At 36.3% G+C, this 22,661-nt stretch overlaps 1 protein-coding gene across 7 annotated transcripts; it reads left to right on the forward strand.

The window, feature by feature from the left end:
• Positions 1-357: 357 nt before the first annotated feature.
• On the forward strand, positions 358-16,933 carry mfsd8l1 (major facilitator superfamily domain containing 8-like 1). Of its 7 annotated transcripts, XR_007139915.1 has the most exons (13): positions 430-662; positions 2,017-2,202; positions 2,572-2,634; positions 2,987-3,106; positions 3,781-3,860; positions 4,419-4,689; positions 4,768-4,841; positions 5,115-5,328; positions 5,792-5,914; positions 6,125-6,255; positions 6,515-6,596; positions 12,867-13,039; positions 16,591-16,933. XR_007139915.1 is itself a non-coding variant. In XM_047809914.1 (12 exons), the coding sequence occupies exons 1-11, from the start codon at positions 587-589 to the stop codon at positions 6,578-6,580; spliced, it is 1,404 nt and encodes a 467-aa protein (XP_047665870.1). In that variant the 5' UTR covers positions 430-586; the 3' UTR covers positions 6,581-6,596; positions 16,591-16,933. The 7 variants fall into 7 exon arrangements, 5 of the variants coding, with proteins under 5 accessions (XP_047665870.1, XP_047665872.1, XP_047665871.1 ...); XM_047809914.1 differs by lacking the exon at positions 12,867-13,039; XM_047809916.1 differs by lacking the exons at positions 12,867-13,039; positions 16,591-16,933 and adding an exon at positions 7,961-8,694.
• Positions 16,934-22,661: the final 5,728 nt, after the last annotated feature.

The raw sequence follows: 22,661 nt of genomic DNA on the forward strand, positions 1-22,661 counted from the left end.
GTGATTCGGAGTGAGAGGAGCACACAGATAAGGAAATGAAATTGAATTAGACTAAAAGTGTGTGTGTGTGTGTTTCGACTCTACAATATCATTGCTGTGGCCTAATGAGAGTCACAGGACGGGCTGGTCATCTCAATCTTTAGCCTGTAAATAAATGGAGGCATGTTTCATTGTGTTCCCAAGACAGGACAACAACCTACATCTGTATTGTTTGGTAGAGTAACCTGTGTAAAACTCTGTAAATTCTCTAAAAGACTACTTACAGAAATTCTTCTTTTTTCTTTTTCTTTTTTTTTTACAACTTTAATCTGTCACCTAAAAGTGTTGACATATTTTTGAAGTGGCAAGTATACAAATGAAAATGTTTTTTACATTTTCGTTCAGCATTCTAAAATCTGCGCCAATCAACGCGTAGGAGGCGTATACGACCAGCCAATAGTTCTTTAGTAGGAGGCGGGACTTAATGAAACCAGGAACTGTGTTAGTGTCCAAACCGCGGTGTTAATATTATGGACGCAGCGCTGCTTATGTTCGCACACACTGACATTTGTTTATTAAAGTTAGCGAGCAGTTTTAAACAGCAGAAATGGATTATGGACGAAAGAGAAAGCTGACATTTATTACAATTGGACTGGTCTTCCTGCTGAGTGGAGTGGAATACGGTGAGTTTATTATTTGCATTAAACCTCTATAATGTGGCATCATTTCTTATTAATAAATACAAATCCAGATTGTTTCAATAGTATTTAGTTTTATGTATTTTTTACATGTTTAGAATAAATGTCACTAAACGAGCTTAAATCGTTTTCTATGAAATTACAAAACAAAACGTTCTTTTGCAGTTGAAAGTGTTTGTGTTTAAAGAAATAAACACCGCTGCTAAATTCCTTCTAAATGATATTACAGCAGTTCATTTATCCAGTGCAGGATCTAAATGATTTAACTACAAGGTCTGTTTTTCTATCATGGGTTTTTTTGTGTGTGTATTAAAAGCACAAAAGGAATTATGGTGGTCGAGAAGGGCAAAATAAATAACTTTTCTGGTTTGTCTGAATTGTCGTTGTGTTTTTGGAGTTTTTATTTTGTTTTCTGATTTGTGGTTTTGTTTTGTTTTGTTTTTGAATTTGTTAGTCTAGTTTTGGATTTGGTATTTTATTTTCTAATTTTTTTCATTTGTTTTTTAAATTTTTTAATTCATGTTTACATTTGTTATTTTGTTTTTAATTTGTTAATATATTTTTGGATTTGTTATTTTGTTTTCTTATTTTGTTTTTGTTTTGGATTTGTTAATTTGATTCCTGATTTGTTATTTTGTTTTTAATTTGTTTATTTTTTTTTAATTTGTTCATTTCTTTTTGGATTTGTTATTTTGTTTTTTTATTTTGTTTATTTTGTTTTGGATTTGTTATTTTGTTTTCTTATTTTGTTTATTTTGTTTTGGATTTGTTAATTTGTTTCCTGATTTGTTCATTTCTTTTTGGATTTGTTCATTTCTTTTTGGATTTGTTAATTTCTTTTTGGATTTGTTATTTTGTTTTCTGATTTTGTTAAATTGTTTTGGATTTGTCAATTTGTTTTGGATTTTTTATTTTGTTTTGCACTTCCCAGCCACCATAACGATTAGATAATGGGTGGACAGATAAAATGATAAACTGACAGAAAATATATAGACAATTAATTAAGATAGAAACAAAAAATCACATCTTGATACACAAAAAATATCAGAACATTTACTTTCACCCATGTTTTAAGAATAAATGGGCAATAAAACAGTTGAGACATGGTGTGAAAAACCACAGAGGTGTATGTTGTTTTTTTTTGCTCTCTCCTAACTGACACACTGAGTGATAAAAAGAATGATTGACCGACACACTGAGAGCCATACCAAGACTGAGTGACACACAGACAGATCAATGGAGAGACAGACAACTATAATATGACACAAGCCCAGAGTCTGATTTGCTGTTGTCAAACACATCATATAAACACTTTCTCTCTCGGTCTCTCTCTCATTAGCGGTGATTTTACCTACAATCTGGCGTTTCCTGCAGATGCTGGATGCTGCTCCGTATTTTCTGGGTCTCAGTCTGTCAGCTTTCAGCTTCACTGGCCTGCTGTCAGGTCCGTTATTCGGCTTCTGGTCCGACAGAACACACAGCACCAAGAAGATCATACTGTTTGCCAACTGCTTTGAAATCATAGGTAAAACACACACACACAAATGCTTCTTTAGACTGATACTATGAAAGAGCCATTTTTAGTTTCTTTTTTCTTTTTTCAATAAATTGAATTAATTTTTGACATTCATGCTGGGAGCTTTTTGTTCCCTGTTAAAAATCCTCTTAAAAAGGCTCTGTAGGAAACCATGAATGGCTCTGTTCCAGCATCATGTTTTGTGCGTATTGTTTAAAAAAATCCATAAACATTTTAGAAGAATCAAACAAAAGAGTGAGAGTGTTTTGAAGCTGCTCCATCATCTGTAAATGTAAATATATATCTCTGTGTCTCATGTAATAGGCTGATAACATGAAGGAGAAAAAAATGATCTGATCATTTCTCTTTCTATTTCAGGTAATTTTATGTATTTTATCGGAATTTCCAAGTGGCTGTTGCTGAGCAGCCGTTTAGTTGCAGGTGAGGACAAAATATAAAAATTCTCATTTTATTTGCCACGTACACAAATGTACAACATGTAGTGAAGTGCCCTTTGATTTCATCTTTCTGTAGTAAGTAGTAGTAATAATAATAATAATAATAATAATAATAATAATATTTATTTGTACCTTAGTTTGTAACTTGTAAATCTTTGCTAGTATTAAAGAATACTAATCACATGTCTTGTTTTGTTACACGTTATGTAAGTGTAGAAAAGCAGTAGCAGGTTTTTTCACATAAAACACCTTCAGCGTTAAAGTTTATTTCACTGGGTTGTGTAAAATAATAGTGTGTTGTGTAACATTTAGCATTGTTGTTATTTACGGGACAGGAATTGGGACAGGAGCTGGTTCATCTATTTTTGGTTTCTTGACAAGAATCACAGCCCCTGAAGACCGTTCCACAGTGTTTGCTGCTGTCATGGCCTGCAGACAAGTTGGCCTTCTGATTGGTTAGTTTGTCAGATTGATTTTGTTTTTGGTTGTCACTGGTCAGTGAGTTATTGTTATTATTGAATGAAATTCTCTATTTTATGTTCTATATTTTTTGTCATCTGACTAATGAATAACTTTTAACTAACAGACTTTATTTTGAAAGTGTCAAATTTTTTTTATTTTATTATATTTTTGTTAATCTTGCCATGTACCATTTATACATGTTTATTATATTTGCAGTAAGATATACAGTATATTGTAAGGTGATGTGCACCATAGCTGGAATTCAGTAAAACAGTACACAGCTGTGATGTTCATGTGAATGTTCTGTAGTTCTGTTGCTTTCTTGCTTTAGTTTTGTGTATAAAAGAAAGAATGTAATGGAAACAACCTGTCTTAAATATCAGCCATGTGTTTCCATGCAAACAGCATTAAAACAATAGAAACTTAAAGCGTTATCTCTGACTGCAACAAAGGGTTTGTACTGGAGACACCTTCCATACGTGTTAATAAGTGCTTCCTGTACAGTATATAATTAATAATTAAAACAATCAAACAAACAAACAAACAAAAACCTAGCAATCGCAGTCCAGAGCACTGTGGTATATCTCCAGCTCTGGTTTATACTCAGCTGTTACTCGTATGTTTTAATAGTGATGATGTTCTTGTCCTTTTTTGTGTCATGTTTCAGGTCCAGCATTCAACATTTTTCTCAGACTGTGTGACTTCCAGCTTGGACCATTCGTGGTGAATAAATACACTGCTCCCGGGGTAAACATCTCTCTCTCTCTCTCTCTCTCTCTCTCTCTCTCTCTCTCTCTGTTGCACTCACACATTCTCTGGCTCTGGCTCTCTCTCTCGCACTCACACACTCTCTCTATCTCTGTCTCTCTCTCTCTCTGTTGCACTCAAACTCTCTCTCTCCATTGCACTCGCGCTCTCTCTCTGTCTCTCTCTCTCTCGACATACACACATAGACACACACACGAATGTGTTATATATCTTTGTTACTGTATTTTCATGAGTGGACACTTAGAGAGGGCAGAATTAATTCAGTCAAGAGGTGTACATCATCACTGTATAAGCTGAAAGGGGCTTTCAATTGATGGCTGTTTTACATAAAATTTTCCCATCAGCCAATCAAATTTCAGCAAGGATTTCACATTGGTTTTACTACTTGAGTTTCTTTGTGTTAAGGTGTTATGGGAGATTTGCAGTCAGACTGTGTAGAAGACTCATCCGCTGTGCAGTCAATCCTGAAGTACATGATGCATTAATGATGTGTGTATGATGGATTATTAAATATTGTGTGTGTGTGCGCGCATGCAGATCTTCATGTGTGCATTGTGGCTGCTGCTTCAGCTTGTTGTATTGCTGATGTACTGGGATCTCAAAGGAAGGAACGAGGGATCAGAAGAAGAGAAGGAGGAAGAGGAAGAGAGATTGTTGGTTCAAACTAATGACCTCCCTGAATCATATGGAACACTTCACGACTCACCTGTAACGGATCAGTCGATCGCTAATGGCAACTGTGCTCCGCCCTCACCATCTTTTGAAAAGATCCACTCCAACCCTTTCAAACACTTCAGTGCTGCACGAGGTGTGTGTGTGTTTATGTGGGTGAATATTTTAAAATTCAGTTTATATCTTTCTTCATATTTTCTGTGCACTTTAACAGAGTTTCTGAGAGAGGAGGTGGTGGTGCTGCTCACAGCTCAGTTCATCACACTGTTCAACCAGACAGCACTGGAGGTACACACACACACACACACACACACACACATAAACACTACGCACGATGCCCTATGATACTCTTGTACTTTTGTATTGTCTAAAACCATAAGTTTAAAATAGCAGAACAATAAAATGTTTGTTTAAAAAGACATGTGAGATATGTGCTGCAGGTTGTTTTGTCTGAAAGTGAGTGTAGTCTGTGACTGCAGTGTGTAATGTGAATGCAGCTATAGTGTTTATATATCACCACTTGTTGGTGTGTATTTCATGTTGTGGTTGCCTGGGAAACAGACGATGGTGACTCCACTGACGCAGCAGTATTTCAATTTCGGTGAGTTGGAGAACAGTGTGATGTACTGTGTGTGTGGAGTGGAGGTGATTGCTGGGTTCATCTTCGTCCGCTGGCTCAGCAGGAAGGTGGAGGAGAGGGTGGTGCTGTCTATCGGCCTCTTCCTCGCCAATATTTCCTGTGTCTGGTGTCTCATCTTCCTCGCTAACCCTCAGGGTGAGTGTCTCCTTATCCGTCTATCAGTTTGTCTGTCTCTCAGTCTGCCTTCTCTTTGTCTGTCAGTTTGCCTGTCTCTCTCTCCATCCTCTCTCTCTCCATCCTCTCTCTCTCTCTCTCTCTCTCTCTCTCTCTCTCATTCTTTGTGTTTCTCTCTCTGTACATGTCCGTCCCATCAAATGATGTATGACCTTTGTGTGTGTATGTCGCAGTGAATTATTGACCTTTGTCCCTGTCAGTCCCAGTGTAGGAGATATTATTATGATTTACACAAGCACATCATTCAAAATCTAGCAAAAGGGCATTCACATACACACATACACACTTACACATACACAAACAACCGCTGTAATTAAGATGTTCACAGCTAGATGGAGTGCTTCAGTTGTACACTTGTGTGTGACTATAGCAGGACAAGATTGGTCAGATGGTTTTGACTTGTCTTCTTGTTGTTCTGCTATAGGTGGGTTTTCATGGCAGTTAACAGAGTTCATCATCGGCGTGTTCCTGCAGGTGCTGGGGCTGCCCTTTATTGCCGTCGCTCAGGTGTCTCTCTTCTCCAAAGTGACTGCTGAGAAAACACAGGGTGAGACAACACTGAAATAAATATTGTGTTTAATAATGAGAGTATCACGATTATGATGAAGATAATGAGAATTTAATCACTGTCTTTTTTTTGTTATCTTAGTTAGTCAGATTAAAGCTAGCCAATCACATGTTGAAACAGAAAAGTGGTAAGAGTAAAGAAAGTAACTTTAGCAATTTAATTAAAATATCTGTGTGTGTGTGTTTTTAGGTTTCAGTCAGGGAATTCGGCGCTCTGTCGGAGGTTTAGCTACTATTCTTGGTCCATTATGGGCTGGAAGTTTGACCGCTAACCTTTATGTGATGCTGGGAGTGATGATGGGCTTAATGGTACTACTTACTGTAAGTGTGTGTGTGTTTAAAATCACAATTAGAGACATTATTGGTTCATTATGGCTGTGTTCCATTCCTACTTTAATTCACCCTTGTCCAGTCCTCATAAGATCTGCTTCAACGCATTGTCAGTACATTTATCATCACTTTATTACCTTTGTTGAAAGGGAAGTCATCTAGGGTATGTTGGAATCAGTGTACTGACTCCATTTAGACTTTTGCACTTTATTGCCCTCTTCTGGTGCTTTTCTCTGTATTTCCCTCTTAGATTATGATGACCTTCTCGTACAACCGGCTGGTCGAGCACACTACAGTGGAGCAACCTGAGGAATGAGACACGACCCACCCAGGTCAGCCAACTATATACAGTATATCAAAAACTGTGTATTAAATACACATTAGTTTGTATGGTTTGATCATACTGACATAAGAGAGTATACATATTCGCACTTCTCTGTACATAGCTTAATTAAATATGAACACAATGCTCCAAGGATATAAAACTAAAATTCTCTCCTGACATTGTTTTGTACCTGGATTTTTCGTTTTGTAAACTTTGCAGATAAAAAAAATAGTTTAATCATTTCATCACAAAATCCTGCCTGCATTATAAATATTTAAAAAAAAAAATGTACATTTCACATGTGCATTTCGACTCCCAACTGAGTCCATTCGTTTTATGCCAAAAATCTTGTTTTGATTTAAAACGTCGAACTTCTGACTACAGCAACTTGGCGTGTCCGTATCAGTGAAATGGAATGATTAATTAGAGTGATAACACAGTGAGACAGCAGAGAGGAAGGAAAAGCAAACAGGAGATTCAGATACATTTCAGTCTGGCTCTGTGTTAAATAACTTCTTATTGAACCATCAGATTCCGACTGTTATACTGAACTGCATTCACAGGGCATAAAATTCAAAAGGAAAAGAAATGTAATGAGTTTAAATTCAGTTGAAAAGCTGTAGATTGCAAGCTGTATGGAATAACACATTTATTGAGATACTTTTTTTTAATCTATACCACACAACACTTTATTGTTAACAGTTGTATGTTTCTATACTTTATGTGTATATTTATTTGTTATATTATCGTCGCAATTTATTTATTCATATATATATATATATATATTTGAGGGGAGTTTTGTTTTGTGCTTTTGTTTTTGTACATTTATTTATTTTTTCTTATTATCTTAGTTACTGTAACATAACAAACTTCTGCTCACTTTTTTTTATCATATTATTTATTATTTGTCATCAGGATGGTGTTTAAGAATGACGTTTAACACGCACAGCTTTTCAGTGTGTATTTCAGTATGTATTTCATGTAAAGACTCCAGTAGAGGAGATGGGATATGAACGAGGTGTACAGCATGCGGTGATGATATTTATTATTTATATCGTTTAACTGCTGTACTGAAATCCAATGCAATAAAGTTATAAGCTCCTTATTCATGTGATGAACATACACAACACAGACTGATACACTCACAATGTCCAGCTTTATTATATATAAAGACTATCTGTTACAACACTATTCTATAAACATACTGTTCATACTTCAAGTTGTTTCTATTGGTTATTGTTAGCCTAACCCTTCAACTCTCTGGAGCTGTCACTTAATCCCGCCTCCATTGTTCTTCAGCCATTCACCTGCTCCTTCCACATCTCTGCTCTGGTGTTAACCACCTGGCTAAAATCTCTCTTCTCTCTCTAGACATCCACATTTACCTGCACACTCTTAGCTTTCTGCAGCCATCTATGTGGCCTTGCTCTCTTAGTTATATGAAGACATCCACCTGCTTCCTTCTGGATCCATCCACTTGACTCCACCTCTTAGATTTTAGGAGCTAATCTGTTGCCCAGCTGTTTAAATCCTTCCACCTATCCCCACCCCCATAGCACTCTGAATCCATTTACCTGGCCCTGCCCCTTCAGATCTCTGGATCCATCCACCTGGCCCGACCCTACAACACTCTGGATCCATCCACCTGGCTCTGCTCCATAAAACTCTGGATCCATCCACCTGGCCCCACCCTCATAGCACTCTGAATTCATCTACTTGGCCTTGCCCTTTCGGATCTCTGAATCCATTCACCTCTCCCCTCCAACACAGCACCTTCAATCCATTTGCATGGTCCTGACCCCATAGCACTCTGAAGCCATCCACTTGGTGCCACCCCTTGAGATTAAAGACCCTCTAAGCTGTCTTTTGCCCTGATCTCTTTGCTTGTTTTTGAATCATCCATCTGGCCTCGCCCAACCTTCACATTGTGGTTTATCTGGAAATGATGATTTGTACCTGATTTGTGATGATTTACATTAATCACTAAATAAATGTAAAGAAGTAAATCACAATATACAGTGGTGTGAAAAACTGTTAGCCCCCTTTATTTTTTTTGCACACTTGTCACACTTTAAAGTTTCAGATCATCAAACAAATTTATATATTAGTCAAAGATAACACAAGTAAACACAGCATGCAGTTTTTAAATGAAGGTTTTTATTATTAAGGGAAAACAAAATCCAAACCCACATGGCCCTGTGTGAAAAAGTGTTTGCCCCCCTGTTAAAACATAAAATAACCGTGGTTTATTACACCTGAGTTCAATTTCTGTCCTGTTCACAATCAAGAAATCACTTAAATAAGACCTGACTGAAAAAGTGAAGTAGACCAAAAAATCCTCAAAAGCTAGACAAGATGCAGAGATCCAAAGAAATTCAGGAACAGAAAATAATTGAGATCTATCAGTCTGGAAAAGGTTATAAAGCCATTTCTAAAGCTTTGGGACTCCAGCAAACCACAGTGAGAGCCATTATCCACAAATGGCGAAAACATGGAACAGTGGTGAACCTTTCCAGGAGTGGCCGGCTGACCAAAATTACCCCAAGAGTGCAGCGACGACTCATCCGAGATGTCATAAAAGACCCCACAACAACATCCAAAGAACTGCAGGCCTCACTTGCCTTTCACAGTGTTCATGACTCCATAAGAAAGAGACTGGGCAAAAATGACCTGCATGGCAGAGTTCAAAGATGAAAACTGCTGCTGAACAAAAAGAACATAAAGGCTTGTCTCAGATTTGCCAGAAAACATTCAATGTGGACTGACGAGACAAAAGTTGAACTTTTTGGAAGGTGTGTGTCCGATTTCATCTGGTGTAGTAACACTGCAACACAGAACATCATACCAACAGTAAAATATGGTGGTGGTAGTGTGATAAATAAATGGAACCATGAATTCTGCTGTCTACCAAAAAATCCTGAAGGACAATGTGCGGCTATCTGTTCATGACCTCAAGCTGAAGCAAACTCTTTTCTGCAGCAGGACAATGACCCAAAACACACCAGCAAATCCACCTCTGAATGGCTGAAGAAAAACAAAATGAAGACTTTGGAGTGGCCTAGTCAAAGTCCTGACCTGAATCCTACTGAAATGCTGTGACATGACCTTAAAAAAGCGGTTCATGCTCGAAAACCCTCCAATGTGGCTGAATTACAACAATTTTGCAGAGATGAGTGGATCAAAATTCCTCCACAGCGCTGTAACAGACTCATTACAAGTTATCACAAACGCTCGATTGCAGTTCTTGCTGCTAAGGGTGGCCCGACCAGTTATTAGGTTTAGGGGGCAAACACTTTAACACAGGGCTATGTAGGTTTGGATTTTGTTTTCTCTTGATAATAAAAACCTTCATTTAAAACTGCATGTTATCTTTTAACTAATATTTAAATTTGTTTGATCTGAAACATTAAAATGTGGGGCAAACACTTTATACACCACTGTATATCTGTATGATGAGGGACTTATGAAACCAATAACTGAAATACACTAAAATAACTGACAAAAGCAAGGCATTTGGGACAGCAGAAAAGTGGTCAGTAAACCTTCAAAAAATAAAAAATCATTTGCATTATAACTATAGAACAAACAGCTGAAACATATTTTAAATGTAAACATGAACTAATTTCACCTCCTTTATTTTCTGTCCCAAATGCATTACTTTTCTACTCACTACCTTCCTGCAGTATGAAATTGTGTATCTCATTTTAATCCTGACAATACAGTAATTTATTATTAAAATATCTCTGACACCATTTTTCTTTTTTGTTGTTGTTTGTTATATGTTTGTTAGATATGTTTTGATATGTTATGAGTTTTAGATGACAGTAGACGATGTAGTGCTGTTTATTGTATAATTAAGGAGAGTCTGTGAGAATAAGCACTCGCATCGTATAAGAAAAGCACAGCCTTCTGCTCCACAACCAGAGATGCGTCGTTAAATATTTCATTTCAAAAATCATCCAAGCATTAAAATAATAGCAGATGTTACTGTTTCATTTCATTTTTATTTGTCTGTGTGGCTTTGCTCCATTCATCATAATGTAGTCATCACTCAGCAACAAAAACACAGAAATAAAATATATTTTATATTGTTTAAATTCTAACATCACTCAGTTAATAAAAGAATAATAAAATACGACGAGAGAATGAGTTTTGGGGTGACTGTAGTGAAAGCTTACTAGAATATAATTTAGGAAAGGGTTTTTATATTTTCTTTTATTTTTTTATTTAAATTCATGTAATGGTATTCCACATTTGTACATATACTGTGAGGATCTAAATGGCCAGAAACCTAATATAAATATCCATAATATAAATATACTTATTCAAAATGTCTCCTGTAAAATTATTTAAAATACTGTGCAATACTTAAATAAATTAAGGAATTCGAAAAAAATGACATAATAATAATAATAATAATAATAATAATAATAATAATATATTTGAGTGTATCAAAATGTATTTATTGTTAGGTACTAGCTATTGCAGGATATAAGGCTATTCAGTTTTTTGTTTTCTTTCTGTTTTTTGTATTTAATTACTAGTTAAATATACTAAAATACATAAACAAAACATTACATATTGATTTTCCTTTTTTGAGTTTGTAGAACTGTAAATGTAATTTATATATAGATTATATATTATTATAATGTGTACAAATGTATTTATTGTCAGCTACTGTATGTCATTTAAACGAATATAATAACAAACTATAATAAAATGCTGAATGCTTAAAATATGTATATAAAAACACTAATACTGCTGCTACTAATATTGTGATTATCAGGTATCAGTTAAACATTTTCTGTTGGACTGTCATTTTTATGATCCAGGCAGAAAATATTTTAATTCAGAAATATGTTTACATGAATATTTCAGAATGTGTCACCTAAATGTATTTTAGACTTTCTGTATATAGCAGTTGAGAGAAATGTTGACCTCCATGTAAATATCCTTGACGCTAACGTGGCGTTAAAAACTTAACACACAAACTAACATCTGCTGCTGTGTTCGTGTTGGAGGTCTGTGTGAGGACAGGGGGCGCTATAAACCCACTCAGCACTCAACACTGTCCTCTGTAATAAAAACTCTTTGCTGTTGAGTTGGATATTACATGACAGTCAGTGCATCGTGTGACCCCTGGGTGAACTCTGTTTAAGGAGGGCGGGGCAGAATTTGGGGCAGTAACTTAATGGGAGTGAGGCATACAGGCATACAGCCATACAGCGACTGAGGTTTCGGAATTTTTCTAACTGCTCTGACCCGAACACTGACCTGTCAATCATTGTCAGACTGTACAAAACATCATGTGACGCATCGAGCTTCTGGCGATTTTAATTCTGTCTATTAAAATACAGCGGACAAACAGAAGCGCAGATGTGATGATAGTAGACGTGTGAACTTTACATGAACTCTGGAGTTTATTTTAAAGGTCATTTATATTTCTGGGGTTTATTTTGAAAGGCTGAGAAGATATTAACTGGACCGCAAAAGATCAGTCTAAAAAGATTTAGACTAAAAAGATAATTTGGCTCATAGATAAATCTGATGCTGATGCTGTCGATGAACTCCATCAATTCTTTACAATTCATTTATTAAAATTCAGTTCATTAAGCTTGAACTTTTATATTATATTAATCTTTGTATATTAAACTTTTTGTAGTGTTTTGTAAAGCTGCTTTGAGATCCATTGTTAAGTGCTATACAAATAAAATTGAATCGAAAAAACTTGAATTAATTTCATTACATTATAAGGACATGTTGGATATAAAAATAATCACAAAATTAAAATGAAAGAAAATTCACCTTTGACTACAGCAGTTTATTATTGAATGTTAAGTTTTTTTTGGTGATTTCTTTGTTTTTGATTTGTTATTTCTGTTAATTTAGTGACAGATTTATAATTAAGCATTTATTTCATATTTAGAAATCAATAAAAGCTACACTTCTATTGTACAAACATTAGAACAATATTATTATTATTATTATTATTATTATTATTATTATTATTATTATAGTCCAATTGCTTTTTTATAGAAAATACTATTTATAATAATAAAATACAGGCATTATTTTGTGATATTTTTTGTGCCGCAACAGCTAATATTTATAAATAAATTATAAATAATAATTAAAACATTTTGTCAGAAAAATAGACTTGAATTATCTCTTGATTTGTTGTTTATAAAAAAATTTTGGGGATTATATGTTATTTGGTTTATATCTCCACATTTTGTGCTTCATAAAATGTGCAAATTAATTATGTTTTATTTTTCAGATGTATATTTCAGATATATTAACAGAGAATTCACTGTTAATAAGAATGTAAAGTCTGCATAGGGGTTTTTCCTGAAGTCGGATTCTGCATGTTTACTAACCGCACATTTTAATCCAGCGTGGATTCCATTGTTCCTGCTTAAAAACCTGATTAAAAGGTCACATTGTTTAAAGGTATTTATTCTTGATTTACTTAATGATGTTAACAAGCGGTCAGACCTCAGAGTAACCTGATGCAGCTGAGACACAATGACGACATTTGTGTGGATTTTTTATTTTTTACTGTAACTGTAATAACGCTTACAGATGACTAAAGCTGACAGTTATGGGCTTCAAACACAGCGGTCATGTTGTCTGACATGGACACTGAGTTAGAAGTTAAAAATGTTGAAAACATTAGATTTTTCATTGACTTTAGTCTCAGCTGAACACACACACTAATAAAGAGCAGTGACACGGTGTTTAAAACCAACACTATGGTAGTGAGAGCAAGACAGACACAGAGAGAGAGAGTGTGTGTGTGTGTGTTGTGAGTTCAGCAGCGGGTCAGTAGGTCGCGGCTGTTGCAGGATTTTCACGCCATCTCTGTGTTGGGGGCCACATCAGTTTAATCAGGGTTAACGATCTTGCGCCTCTCACACAGATGGGACGCCAATCCTCACACACTCTTTGTAGTGTGGGGCAAGAGAGAGGGATGGGTTGGGCAATAGGGGGCACAAGGAGAACAGACCCATCATACACGAGACACCACCTGTACACACACTTACATACTGTAAGAGACACTCCATTAACTGGGCAGGGTACTGTGTGTGTGTGTCTGTGTGTGTGAATAATGCTGACAAACAAGCCTGAGTCTATTCTGCTGAACTGCTGAGCATGAATAATATGTCTGTGTGTGTGTGTGTGTGTGTGTGTGTGTGTGTGTGTGTGTGTGTGTGTGTGTGTGTGTGTGTGTGTGTGTGTGTGTGTGTGTGTGTGTGTGTGTGTGTGTGTGTGTGTGTGCGCGCGCGCTTAACGTTGCATGGAAAGTATACACGGGTATTGTGAGGCAAAACCAAGGTCGGTCGGTTAAAGGTCATGAGCTCAGAGGTGAATTCAACATCCATACCACAAAAAGTCACACACTTTTATTTCATTACAGAAATAAACATTTAAGCAGTAAGTCAGTTTTAATTTTTCCTCATCTGAATTAGATTTCAGAAAGAAGAAATGATTCACTCAGGCCAAAGGCCGGAAGACTTTATTTTCCTAATTGGTATAAAGTGCATGAGTCGTGTTCCTCACACCAAACCACACTGTTTCCTACTGAGACTTCTCTAAACATTAAAGTAGGAGTAAAGTCTTTAGTGTGTCCTGAAATAACACACAACAAAACATAATCCCAGAAGTTGATTATTTTCCCATAGCAACACTTGACTAACAACTGATTTAATAAAAGTGACATTTTCTTAAAGTAATAATAAATGTAAAAAAAATTTATAATAAATTATGAATGAATAAATAAATACATTTCAACCTGTGTGATAAGTCAAAAACTAATAATACATTTAAATTACTTAGCAAAAGTCTTAGAATAAATACATGCTGCATTTAATGATATGTTTGAAATTATTATTATTATTATTATTATTATTATTATTATTATTATTATTATTATTATTATTATTATACCTTAAATACTGTTCATGCTTTTTATATAATTTTTTACATTTTTAAATATTTTAATTCTCTCGATTTACAATTTATCCTTCTTGTTTAATTTAATTTGCTCTGTACACTATATAAAGCAGTTTAAGCTTCAGTTTCAAAATATTTGAAATGTATATTATTATTATTATTATTATTATTATTATTATTATTATTATTATTATTATATAATAATAACAATAACAATACTATTATTGTTATTGTTATTATTATTGATATTATTATATAATAATAATAACAACAATAATAATAATAATAATAATAATAATAATAATTACTGTGAATTTTTCCTATTATCTTAATAGTAGTGAGAGAATGAATGTAGCATGTGTTTATGCTTCAGTGTTACAATACAAATCAGCTGACTAGAGGATAAAATATAAGGTTAAGTTTAGGAGTAAATGTAATAATAATAATAATAATAATAATAATAATAATAATAATAATAATAATAATAGAAAACAATTTTTTTTAGCAATTCCATTATTATTCTCCCATCATAAGTGTCATCATCAGTGCTTCAGGATTAAAGATTAATGATTTATGAATTTTTTATGATTAAATGCATTAACAAAATATTCCATTCTCATTAAGAAATCGATCATAAATCTGTGAAAAAGACTATAGATGATGACTTAAATTATATTTCCATTTAAATGTAAAAGATATTACAATGATATCAACTTTAAGAAAAACCTCAATAATGATGAGTCTTGCAGGTTAAACATTTGGATGGATTATAAAGCAGTTCAGAACTTCAGAGCGTTCCTAATGTTCTCTCCCACCGGCTGAGCGCTGATGATCCCCACACAGGATTATAGGATTTTAACTCAAACCTTCCTAAAATAAAATCGGTTTTAAACCTATGCGTGAGTAAAGAGGCTGTGTGCGCGATGAAGAGCTGCTTACTTCATCAGTTGCTACACAAATGATATTTCATCATCATTTCTCACTTTTCCACATGGAAACCAGGTGGCAGACAGATTTCAGCTTCATATCAACCTCGATATGAAATAATAAATTCACTTGAGTGAAAGAAACTGTTGTTTTTGTTCACTCAGGCATTTGGAGCCAGTGGAAACTGAAGTAAAATTAAATCACATTTGATTTTTTAGAATCATGAGTTTCACTACGACATCACTGTGTTTGTGTTTGGGCGTCCGCCATGTCGCTCCTTTTAATTCAGAAACTGCACTCCGAAAAACAATCAGATAAGGGTTGGAGTGTTTCACTCTTAAACTGCTTCACCCTGGAATTTCTTTGTGATGTGCCAGAGTTCGGTGCCAATCTGCCATCATTTGACAGATATGATCAAAGGGAAAGTACAAGGATTTTTTTTCTTTTTAAGGTATTAAGGAGCAACAACTGTACTGGGATCAGTCTGTAGGGGGCAGTGCATTACTTTATTATAACCATGTAAAGACCAGAGAGATGAAAAGAGAGAGAGAGGAATGAAGAGAGAGAGAGGAATGAAGAGAGGGAGAGAGAGAGAGAGAGAGAGAGAGAGAGAGAGAGAGAGAGCAGTGTAGTGAGAGATGACCTCATGATGAACTGTGACAGATCTCGGAGAGCCTAAAATGCCATCATGGGTCTGATAATTGGACAAAGGAATGGCATATCACACTGTGTGTGTGTGTGTGTATGTGTGTGTGCGCGTGTGTGTGTGTGCGTGTGTGTGTGCGCGTGTGCGTGTGTGTGCATGGTTACAAAGCCCACAGCATGTTTTGACAGTGGTCCTTGTCTGTCAGTCCTTCTTTTTTCTTTTCTAACAATGTGTGTGTTGAGTACGCAAAGCTGAACGACGGTGGTCCATTTTTTAAACAGAATTTTCATTTTCGCTGCAGATTCAATTAGAACGATTTGAACTTCACCAGAACAATCCCTTGGCTCCAGGTCCTGTTTGACGTTCTTTCTTTTCTTTTTTTTCTTTTCTTTTTCTTTTTTCTTTTCTTTTCTTTTCTTTTTTCTTTTCTTTTCTCTCTTTTGCTCTCTTTCTTTCTCTTGCTAACGCGAGCCAGAGCTGGAAGGCACATGATTAGGTGGTGGCTAATTGGGTGCAGATCCGTTCTCTGGAACGAGAAGAGCCAAAACACGCTCACATCTGCGATCTCGTCTCAACTGGACTCGCTACGAACATCAGCCTTTTCAGCAAGAAAAAAAAAAACAACAGAAAACCCGGGCTCAAATCGAGTGACTGCCTCTCGGGTCCTCATTTCATCATTATAGCATCCAAGAATATAGAAGGAAAAAAAGCACGTGGCATGTGAAAGCGAGAGAAGCGATAAAACACACACAGATCTCTGTATAAAAGCTCTGTGCTGGGTTGTCCTCTCAATTATGTGAAATAAAATTTTCCTGCTATACAATTGTACGTGTTGTTCATGATGAAATATTTCATGTTATGTAACGTGTAAAATTTGTGTTAGTGCTTAAACTGTTAAAGATCACTGTTCTGTGCTTGTTGTCTAGTGTTACTGAGTCACAGAATTATTTAGTGTTAGCATGTCACCACTAATGTTAATTTTGTCAGTAATCCTCATCCTGCTGTGTTTGTGCTTTTCTCAGGTTTCTCTGTCAGAACACAGCTCTGTGACACCAGACATGAAACAATCACTCACTAATATAATGTCAACATCATGCCAGTGTCACACTAACATCACACTAACATCATGGCAGTGTCACACTAACATCACACTAACATCATGGCAGTGTCACACTAACATCATGGCAGTGTCACACTAACATCACACTAACATCATGGCAGTGTCACACTAACATCACACTAACATCGTGGCAGTGTCACACTAACATCACACTAACATCATGGCAGTGTCACACTAACATCACACTAACATCATGGCAGTGTCACACTAACATCACACTAACATCATGGCAGTGTCACACTAACATCACACTAACATCATGGCAGTGTCACACTAACATCACACTAACATCATGGCAGTGTCACACTAACATCACACTAACATCATGGCAGTGTCACACTAACATCACACTAACATCATGGCAGTGTCACACTAACATCACACAAACATCATGGCAGTGTCACACTAACATCACACTAACATCATGGCAGTGTCACACTAACATCACACTAACATCATGGCAGTGTCACACTAACATCATGGCAGTGTCACACTAACATCACACTAACATCATGGCAGCGTCACACTAACATCACACTAACATCATGCCAGTGTCACACTAACATCACACTAACATCATGGCAGTGTCACACTAACATCACACTAACATCATGGCAGTGTCACACTAACATCACACTAACATCATGGCAGTGTCACACTAACATCACACTAACATCATGGCAGTGTCACACTAACATCACACTAACATCATGGCAGTGTCACACTAACATCACACTAACATCATGGCAGTGTCACACTAACATCACACTAACATCATGGCAGTGTCACACTAACATCACACTAACATCATGGCAGTGTCACACTAACATCACACTAACATCATGGCAGTGTCACACTAACATCACACTAACATCATGGCAGTGTCACACTAACATCACACTAACATCATGGCAGTGTCACACTAACATCACACAAACATCATGGCAGTGTCACACTAACATCACACTAACATCATGGCAGTGTCACACTAACATCACACTAACATCGTGGCAGTGTCACACTAACATCACACTAACATCGTGGCAGTGTCACACTAACATCACACTAACATCGTGGCAGTGTCACACTAACATCACACTAACATCATGGCAGTGTCACACTAACATCACACTAACATCGTGGCAGTGTCACACTAACATCACACTAACATCGTGGCAGTGTCACACTAACATCACACTAACATCGTGGCAGTGTCACACTAACATCACACTAACATCATGGCAGTGTCACACTAACATCACACTAACATCATGGCAGTGTCACACTAACATCACACTAACATCATGGCAGTGTCACACTAACATCACACTAACATCATAGTAGTGTCACACTAACATCACACTAACATCATGGCAGTGTCACACTAACATCATGGCAGTGTCACACTAACATCACACTAACATCATGGCAGTGTCACATTAACATCACACTAACATCATGGCAGTGTCACACTAACATCACACTAACATCATGGCAGTGTCACACTAACATCACACTAACATCATGGCAGTGTCACACTAACATCACACTAACATCATGGCAGTGTCACACTAACATCACACTAACATCATGGCAGTGTCACACTAACATCACACTAACATCATGGCAGTGTCACATTAACATCACACTAACATCATGGCAGTGTCACACTAACATCACACTAACATCATGGCAGTGTCACACTAACATCACACTAACATCATGCCAGTGTCACACTAACATCACACTAACATCACACCAATCATTACACCAACACAGCACTAACATCATGACAATGCTGCACTATCATCACACTAACAAACAAATGTCATTCCAATGTCACACTACATACCAGCATCATGCAAATGTCTCTCTAACATCATATCAAAGTCAGGCTTTACATTACATTAAATATCATGCCATCATCATGTCACACCTTCACATCAATATTACACCATGCCTAAGCTCATGTCACAGCAACATTATAGCAGTGTTACACCAACATCACACTAACACGGATGCACTTTTACACCGACATCACACTAACACTAATGCACATTTACACCAACATCACACTAACATATGCACTTCACACAACATATCAACCAACATCACACTAACACTGATGTCACTTTTAACACTCACACTAACACTATGCCTGTTCACACCGACATCACACTAACACATGGCATTGTCACACCGACATCACACTAACACTGATGCATGTTACACCGACATCACACTAACACTGATGCATTGTTACACCGACATCACACTAACACTAATGCATTGTTACACCGACATCACACTAACACTGATGCATTGTTACACCGACATCACACTAACACTGATGCATTGTTACACCGACATCACACTAACACTGATGCATTGTTACACCGACATCACACTAACACTGATGCATTGTTACACCGACATCACACTAACACTAATGCACTGTTACACCGACGTCACACTAACACTAATGCATTGTTACACCAACATCACACTAACACTGATGCATTGTTACACCATCACACTAACACTAATGCATTGTTGCACCAACATCACACTAACACTGATGCATTGTTACACCAACATCACACTAACACTAATGCATTGTTACACCAACATCACACTAACACTGATGCACTTTTACACCAACATCACACTAACACTGATGCACTTTTACACCAACATCACACTAACACTAATGCACTTTTACACCGACATCACACTAACACTGATGCATTGTTACACCGACATCACACTAACACTGATGCATTGTTACACCGACATCACACTAACACTGATGCATTGTTACACCGACATCACACTAACACTAATGCATTGTTACACCGACATCACACTAACACTGATGCATTGTTACACCGACATCACACTAACACTGATGCATTGTTACACCGACATCACACTAACACTGATGCATTGTTACACCGACATCACACTAACACTGATGCATTGTTACACCGACATCACACTAACACTAATGCACTGTTACACCGACGTCACACTAACACTAATGCATTGTTACACCAACATCACACTAACACTGATGCATTGTTACACCATCACACTAACACTAATGCATTGTTGCACCAACATCACACTAACACTGATGCATTGTTACACCAACATCACACTAACACTAATGCATTGTTACACCAACATCACACTAACACTAATGCATTGTTACACCAACATCACACTAACACTGATGCATTGTTACACCGACATCACACTAACACTGATGCATTGTTACACCGACATCACACTAACACTAATGCATTGTTACACCGACATCACACTAACACTAATGCATTGTTACACTGACATCACACTAACACTAATGCATTGTTACACCGACATCACACTAACAGTAATGCATTGTTACACCGACATCACACTAACAGTAATGCATTGTTACACCAACATCACACTAACACTAATGCATTGTTACACCAACATCACACTAACACTGATGCATTGTTACACCGACATCACACTAACACTGATGCATTGTTACACCGACATCACACTAACACTAATGCATTGTTACACCGACATCACACTAACACTGATGCATTGTTACACCAACATCACACTAACACTAATGCATTGTTACAGCAACATCACACTAACACTAATGCAACGTTACCCAGATATCAAACTAGCATTAACAGTAAGGCATAGACAGTTTTACCAACATCAGTGTCAGGCCTACATCACAGCATCATCACACTAGTGTCACATTATCACATCAACATTCACAATTACAACAACATATCATACCAAAATCATGGCAACCTTACATTAGCATTGCACTTGCACCAATTTCATAGACGCACCAACATCATCCACCTTGTCATGCTGAGGATTAAAGGTAAAATATAAACTTGTGCTACACATGCGTGTTTGCTGAACATTTTCATTTTTTAAAACTTTCCCAGGATCAGATAAGAAAGCCCAGAGTGTGTGTGAATCAGACTGAGCTCCACTGCTTCCTAGAAAAGAATGAGGGGGAAAAATGGCCACATTCCAAACGAATAAATGTTTCCTGCTGATGCAGTTCACTGAGTTTTCAGTGCTTTTAAAGCATCACGTAGGAATAAAAACGCAGTAAAGTGACAGGCTGAAAATCTTCACAAACTCCACAAACTTCAGCCAATCACAATGCTGGATAATTAAATTAACAGAGAAAAGGCAGTGGCATGGATTCAGTCTGGAAGTGATGGAGAGATGTGCTGATATCAGATGAACACACACTCACTCTAATCCTGCCAGGAAACCCGAGAGAGGAAAAAAGCAACTGGCCCTGAGCTGGAAAAGCTAAAAATAACAACAACAATAATCAGAAGGAGTTTCCTTTTATCCACTTTTTTATTGTAACAGAGTGTCAGGTAGAGAAAATCTGTTTAGAATTAAAACATTTAAAAAAAAATGAAAAAGGAATAGATATAATAATGACTTATCTCACATGCTGTTCCACTTGATAACATTTTTTTTAATTTTCTTAAATTATAATTATAATTATTATTAGTATTAGTATTAGTATTATTAATATTAATAATAATAATAATCATAATAATAATAAATTTATATATAAATTATATAAAAATTATATATAAATTTACATTAGAATTTTAATTTGAAATCTAAAGAGTTCCTTTAGCCTATCTGCATAATGGCAAAAAGGGTCAAATGTGTCTGTTAGCTTTAAATATAGAGATTTTTTTTTAGAGTTTTTATGTGATCATCTTTTATTTAAACAGAAAACATTATGATTGCTACTGTACGGATTAAACATCAAATTTCTTTACTCTTTAATAATAAAAAAAATCTTTACTCATTATTTTAAAGATAAAATATTTTTTGGAAAAAGCTCAATATCCACAGCATGAGCAAAAGTATTCATAAGTTTTTATCCTCACCTGCATGTCTAATATAGTTAACGAAGTGAGAGAGAGAGAGAGAGAGAGAGAGAGAGAGAGAGAGAGAGAGAGAGAGAGACTTGGAATGAGAGAACGTAGAGGCAGTGATTAAGGCTGGATGTGATGGAGAGATGTGCTGATACACTCACTATAATCCTGTCAGGAAACCCGAGAGTGGAAGAAAGAAACCGTCCTCGAACATGAGAAGCTAAAAATAATAAGAACCACAGGACACTAAGCATCGTCTGGAGTGAGTTAAAGTCCTGCTGGAGGTAACGGAGCAGATGGGAGCTTATCAGGAAGTGCGATCGCAGCTTGGCGCGCATTCTTAGACATGCTGGTAATGGCCGTGTCCTGAGCTAATGCTAACTTAACGTTAAATTACATGCCGAATTTAGCGAATAAAAGCGCTCAGTGTTTGCTCAGGCAGCCTCGAGATACACCATCTTCACATCTCGCTTCTGTTTACCTGCTGTT

This window comes from Tachysurus fulvidraco, chromosome 2 (genome assembly GCF_022655615.1).
Source record: "Tachysurus fulvidraco isolate hzauxx_2018 chromosome 2, HZAU_PFXX_2.0, whole genome shotgun sequence".
Lineage (NCBI taxonomy): Eukaryota > Metazoa > Chordata > Actinopteri > Siluriformes > Bagridae > Tachysurus > Tachysurus fulvidraco.

Coding starts and splice junctions, on each gene's coding strand:
- mfsd8l1 (XM_047809914.1), top strand. CDS start 587: ATGGATTATGGACGAAAGAGAAAGCTGACATTTATTACAATTGGACTG. Junction 4,690..4,767: donor ACACTTCAGTGCTGCACGAG/GTGTGTGTGTGT, acceptor GCACTTTAACAG/AGTTTCTGAGAGAGGAGGTG. Junction 5,915..6,124: donor GACTGCTGAGAAAACACAGG/GTGAGACAACAC, acceptor GTGTGTTTTTAG/GTTTCAGTCAGGGAATTCGG.